This window comes from Primulina eburnea, chromosome 7, assembly GCF_022965805.1.
Source record: "Primulina eburnea isolate SZY01 chromosome 7, ASM2296580v1, whole genome shotgun sequence".
Classification (NCBI taxonomy): Eukaryota; Viridiplantae; Streptophyta; class Magnoliopsida; order Lamiales; family Gesneriaceae; genus Primulina; species Primulina eburnea.
Window position 1 is genome coordinate 16,972,345 of NC_133107.1, and position 6,621 is coordinate 16,978,965.

The 6,621-nt window shown below is 35.3% G+C and overlaps 1 protein-coding gene across 1 annotated transcript; it reads right to left on the reverse strand.

Moving 5' to 3' along the window:
* Positions 1-352: 352 nt before the first annotated feature.
* On the reverse strand, positions 353-1,123 carry LOC140835736 (secreted RxLR effector protein 161-like). Its single transcript, XM_073201143.1, has one exon. It carries the CDS (start codon positions 1,121-1,123, stop codon positions 353-355), a length of 771 nt encoding a protein of 256 aa, XP_073057244.1.
* Between the last annotated feature and the right edge of the window lie 5,498 nt (positions 1,124-6,621).

Below are 6,621 nucleotides of genomic sequence, written 5' to 3' on the forward strand. Positions count from 1 at the left end.
TTGTTGTCATTCCGAAATGTATCTATAACCAATCTGGTCCATCAATCACATCAACATAGGATCAAAGCAGTCTTCGCTACACTCAAGATAACTAGACCCATCAATAGTCACATATGCCAACACAACGGAATGACATGGATCATGAAGTGGATGTGTAGCATGGAAATTTCATGCAATGTGACCGTAACATGCTTATTTCCAACTGGTCCTCGCTTAACCTTATTGAGATCAAACTTTAAACCATAATCAGAGTGTAACTTAACTTGAAATTTATTTCTGCAGAAAATAAATTTACATAACTCTAACTGCAAAATTTCTACAACCGAAAAGCATTTAAAATAATAAACTCCCACTAAAACGGAATTTTATCAATTGACATAACACCCATATTAGCAGTGTGCTCATGAAACTGTTTGGATGTTAGTCCCATGGAGTTTGTACCGATATGCTCAATAGACAACTTTCCACTCTGAATTCTTTTTTTAACAGCCAGAAATTTGATGTCAATGTGTTTTGACTTCGACGAGCTCCTGTTGTTATTGGAATACATAACTGCTGATTTATTGTCCAAATGTAATCTTAGTGGCCTTTCAATGCCATCAACAATGCGCAGTCCCGTGACAAAATTTTGCAGCCATATTCCATGTTTGGATGCCTCATAACACGCTAGAAACTCAGCTGCCGTGGTGGAAGAAGCTATAAGAGACTGTTTAGCGCTCTTCCAGGAAATGGCACCTCCAGCAAGGAGATAGATGTAGCCTGACGTAGATTTCATACTATCTTGGCATCCAGCAAAATCGGAGTCAGTATACCCAATGATCTCAAGCTGATCCAATCTCTGATATGTGAGGATGTAATATTTTGTTCTATGTAGGTACCGTAAAATCCTTTTGAGTGCTTTCCAATGTTCCCATCCTGTATTACTTAAATATCGTCCCAACATTCCCGTCACGTACGCAATATCTGGACGTGTACAAACCTGAGCATACATTAGACTCCCCACTGCAGATGCATAGGGAATCTTATGCATTTCTTTTTCCTCAAAATCATTCTTTGGGCATTGTTTGAGACTAAATTTGTCTTCCTTAGCCACAGGGGTGTCCGTTGGTTTACAATCTTGCATCCCATATCACTTGAGAACTTTCTATATATAGCCTATCTGAGATAATCCAAGAATACCTCGAGAATGATCCCGATGTATCTGAATACCCAGTACAAAAGATGCATCACCAAGATCTTTCATCTCAAAATTCTTAGCTAGAAATCTCTTGGTATCATGCAACAACTCTATATCATTTCTAGCGAGCAGGATGTCATCATCATATAAAACCAGAAATATATACTTACTTCTACTGAAATTATGGTACACACAATCATCGTCCAAATGAGATGATCACTTGGTGAAATATGAAGTACCATTGTCGAGATGCCTGCTAGAGCCTGTAGATGGATTTCTTTAATTTGCAAACCATATTATTTGTGTCTTTGGACACAAAATTTTCTGGCTGCATCATATAAATCGTTTTATCAATGTCACCATTTAGAAACGCAGTCTTTACATCCATCTGATGAAGCTCAAGATCGAAATGCGCCACCAAGGCCATTATAATCCTTAAAAGAGTCTTTCGCAGAAACCGGAGAGAAAGTCTCTTTATAATCAATGCCTTCTTTCTGTGTAAAGCCTTTAGCGACAAGACGAGCCTTATATCTTTCCACATTGCCTTTCGAATCTCTCTTGGTTTTAAATATCTATTTACAACCAATGTGCTTCGTACCTTTAGGCAATGGGACAAGATCCCATACGTTATTGTCTTTCATGAACTTTATCTCTTCATTCATGGCATCATTCCACTTTTGAGAGTTAGAACTTTCCATGGCTTGACAGAAGTTAATAGGATCATCCTCCATCAATCCAATGTCTGCCTCATGTTCTTGAAAAAAGACAATGTAATCATCTGGCACTGCATTTCTCCGCTCTCTAGTGGATTTCCTTAATGACATAGGTTCTGGAGGTGCTTGAGTTTGTTCATCTGGAATGGGAGGATCTCTAATATTGTCTTCCTGTATTTTGTCTTGGTCAAAGTGAGGAATATGTTCCCGATCAATGTCCAAGACACTTGTGGGAATATTTACATATTCCTCTTCAAAGACAATATCTCTTACTTTATCTCCCCCCGCAAACTCAACATCCTCAAAGAACCGGGCATTCCCTAACTAAAAAATCGACTTACTCGTGGGATCATAAAACTTGTACCCCCTGGATCTTTCAGAGTATCCAATAAAATAACAACTAACCGTCTTTGAGTCCAGTTTATTTTCATTAGGCTTGTAAGGCCTTGCTTCAGCTAGACTTCCCCAGCTTAAGACTGGGCTTTTTACCCGTCCAAAGTTCGTAAGGGGTTTTGGTCGCTGCCTTAGTTGGAACCCTGTTAAGGATATATGCTGCGGTCTTTAGTGCTTCTTCCCAGAGTGATTCTAGTAAGGTAGAATGACTTATCATACTCCTCACCATGTCCTTAAACGTTCTGTTTCGTCTTTCAGCAACATCATTCATAGTGGACGAACCCGGAATAGTGTACTGTGGGACGATACCGCATTCCTCCAGGAATCTCGCAAAAGGTCTGGGACATTGTTCACTTGAACCGTCATATCTACCATAGTATTCACCACCACGGTAAGATCTAACGCGTCTGTGAACAAGAACAACTAATGAGATAAATGAAGCACCACGGTAATAACCACGGTAAGATCTAACCTTTAGATTACACCACGGTAATAACCACGGTAAGATCTAACCTTTAGATTACACTAACTTGAAAAATCGTCTGTGAACGTTATAAAATATTGTTGACCATTCCAAGAAGCCGAAGAGAATGGTTCACAAATATCAGTATGTAAAAGTTCTAAGACGCCTGAACATCTGTTGGCTTCAAATCTCCTTTTGTTGGATTGTTTTCCCTTTATACAATTAACACAATTATTAAAGTTTGTGTAATCTAAAGGTTCGAGAATTTCGTCTGACACAAGTCTCTTTTTTCTCTTTTCAGAGATATGACCCATTCTTTTGTGCCATAACGCAGCCGAATTCTCACTAGTTAATTTTCTTTTAGTGCATCTACTTGTTTGCATGGATTCATTAAATGAAGCAATAACATCCAAAGAATAAAGATTATCATATCCTGATAAAGAACCAGAACCAACCAATTTTGAATCGAGAAACAAACTGAATATTCCATTTCCAAAAGAACAAGAATAACCAAATTTGGCCAATGCAGAAATGGAAATCAAATTCCGTCTAAAAAACGGTACAAAAAATGTTTCACAAAGATCCAAATATATTCCAGTCTTTAACAATAATCTAAATTTTCCTAATGCTTCAACTTCAACTTTGTTTCTGTCACCAACATAAATGAATCTTTCTGCATAACTTGGTTTTCGGCAATCCAGGCAACCCTGCACAGACAAACTGATGTGAGTTGTTGCACCAGAATCTATCCACCACGTGTGTCTAGGCACTGAAGTTCAATTAAGCTCAGAACAAACCATATTCAGAAGCATACCTTTCTTAGCATGCCAAGCATGATAACTATTGCACTGCTTCTTCATATGCCCATCACTGCCATAGAAAAACAACCAGAACTTTGAGAATAACTAGGATTCTTCTGTTGTTTCTTCGGAGGCTGTGTATCCGCAGCTTCCTTATCCTTCCTTTTCTTTCCTTTATCCTTTGAGGTAGAGGCATAATGAGCACTTTCTGTCTTGTCTTGCTTCAACCTTTCCTCTTCCTGGACACAGTGCGAGATGAGCTCATTCAGAGACCAAGTCTCTTTCTGACAATTATAGCTCACCTTGAACTGGTGAAACTAAGGAGGAAGAGATATTAAAACCAGATGCACCAGCAAGTCCTCAAAGAGGTCAAGCTTCAGTGCTTTCAACCTTGAAGCAAGATGAGATATTTCCATAATGTACTCCCTAATGTTGCCCTTACCCTTGTACCTCATTGAAACTAGGCTTGCCAAAAGTTTACCAATTTCAGACTTTTCACTTTTAGCAAACCTCTTTCCGAGATCTTGAAGGAAAGCCTTAGCCGTAGCAATGTCGCTAGACATTGTGCCCCTGAATGTTTCTGGAATGACTTTCTTCATGATCATCATGCACATACGATTCGATCTCTCCCACCTTTCAAACTCCCTCTTTTCATCAGAGGTACTCTTATCCGTAACGCAGGAGGAGAGTCAACCCTTATCGCAAGGTCCAAATCCATGACTCCGAGAACTATTAATATATTCTCTTGCCATGATTTATAACTATATCCATTTAACATAGGAATAGAATTTATGTTGGAATGAATATTTGCAGGAGTCAAATCTGAACAGAGAACGAAAAACCAAATATACATGCTCAACCAAATATCCAAATAAAATAATCAATAAATTCAAATAATATAAACCCCATAAACAGAATATCGAGCACTCCATTAATATATCATCTTTGGACAAAAAATTAACTTGTAAGTGATATCCTGGCGCAACAGTCAAACACTGATAGTAACTATCATGTCAAATAAAAACCTTCCTTTGGATCGATTTATTATTCACATGAAAAACCTAACAACTATCACATGTTTACCACCACAAGTGCATATGTAATTATATTAAATATTAACATTCCTTTGGGCCGATCAATATTCATATAAATCACATATACCCAAAAAAACCTTTTGTATTTCAAAATAAAATTAATTTCCATAAAAGAGGTTATTTTGGCGACATTTCATTTCAATTAATCAATTTTAAAAATACATATAACCTTATCATTATTTGAATAATTGAATATTTAACTTTAACCGAATAAACATGAACCGGGAAAAAAAATAACTTTTCTTTTAAAAAAAAATTTTGGAAATTCCGTACGGGTCGGGTCGACCCGGTTCCGTATGACCCGACCCGAACTCGTACGGGTCGAACCCCGTGTCCGTAGGCCCGGCCCGAAACCATACGGGTCAACCCGGCTCCGTCTGACCCGGAACCGTACTTATTATTTTTTTAAAAAAAAATCCGAATTTTCGATTTTCCTCGAAAATATTTGTTGAACAAAACTAGAAGGAAAATCGAAATCTTATACCAAATCCTTAAAATTTTCAACCAAATCTTATTTAACAAAAACTGAAACTTTAAAAATTTGATTTTCAACCAAAAATTTTCAGATCTGAAACCATATAAAAAAAAATTTAAATCTGAAACCATATAAATAAAAAAATTCAGATCTGAAGACATAACAGAAAAGTTTTAAACAAATTTTCTTTTCCAGATTTGGATCCAAATAATATCAAAAAACTTTAAACAAATCTCAATGATTCAAACATGACTGGCCCTGATACCACTTGTTGGAGAAAACCCATAAACCACAGAATCCATCACGCTAAATCATTCAGAATTTGACTGAAAACTTAAGCGGAAGTGTACCTGAAGCCATAATCCTGAATTGTTTAGAATGTGTCTTGATCTTCCAGATCTACGCGCTCTTTCCTTGAGAGAATCCTTTAGTTTCTCTTCAGAACTATTTTCTTAATGGAGGGAGAGAATAGTGAAAGTGATAACGCGAGATCTGGGAGCCATGACCCATATTTATAGATAATGTTTATCAATATCTTCTGATATTTTCATTTAAGCCCATCATAAAAATAGAAATTACATTTATGTCTCTACACATTAAAGGCCCACAACTCATTAAATATATTAAAGTCCAATAACCCAAAACATTAACTGATCACTTTATTTTGTGCTTAACTTAATAGACAACCCACAAACATAATTATTCACATATAAGCTCATATAAATAAAATTTATCTAACAATTATATATATATGTATATATATATTGTAGAACCCGTAAATCAGACTACGTATAAGTCATGCATAATTTCTAGTATTGAAATTAAAATGATTTTTATTGCATGAGTATTTAAATTATTTTCTTTAAATTTTATCATTTTATGCAGTAGTTTAGTTGCTACCTTTTCAGTTAAATACGTGAGGCCGGACTGGAGTTGGAGTATTGAGATAAAATTTAATATTTAGAAAACATTCTTAGAATTTATTTTAGATAAATAATAAGTTAATTTAATGCAAAAGAATATTTTAGTAATTATCTAAAAAAATTAAATATTTAGTTATCCATGCAAGATAAGGGTATTCCTTAATTAAATTATTAATTCACTAAAATATTTAATGGGTAGATAAAACTCTAAAGAAATAAAATACAATATTTAAGAAATATTTTCCTCCCATTTTACCATTAATTTTCGGCCACTTTGATTAAAAGATTTGAATTTAATTAACAACTCACCGTTTTATTTCTTTCCTTAATCTTTTCTTGGAGATAATTCCTCACCATTTTAAATCCTCATTTAATTAATAATTAAGCAATTTCCCTACCCTACTTTACCGAATAAAATCGGTCATCCCCTTTAATTAATTTAAAAATATTTGACAACCTATTTGTTTAAAATCTTTCCTTACGTTTTCTTGTTAGATAATTCCCTAAAATTATTCTCCACTAATTAATATTTAAGCAATATTCTCCCTTATTTTACAAGCTTAAAATCGGCCCCTCCCTTATT

What these genes read in the sequence shown, in the direction of transcription:
- LOC140835736 (XM_073201143.1), bottom strand. Translation starts at nt 1,123, where the DNA reads ATGCAAGATTGTAAACCAACGGACACCCCTGTGGCTAAGGAAGACAAA.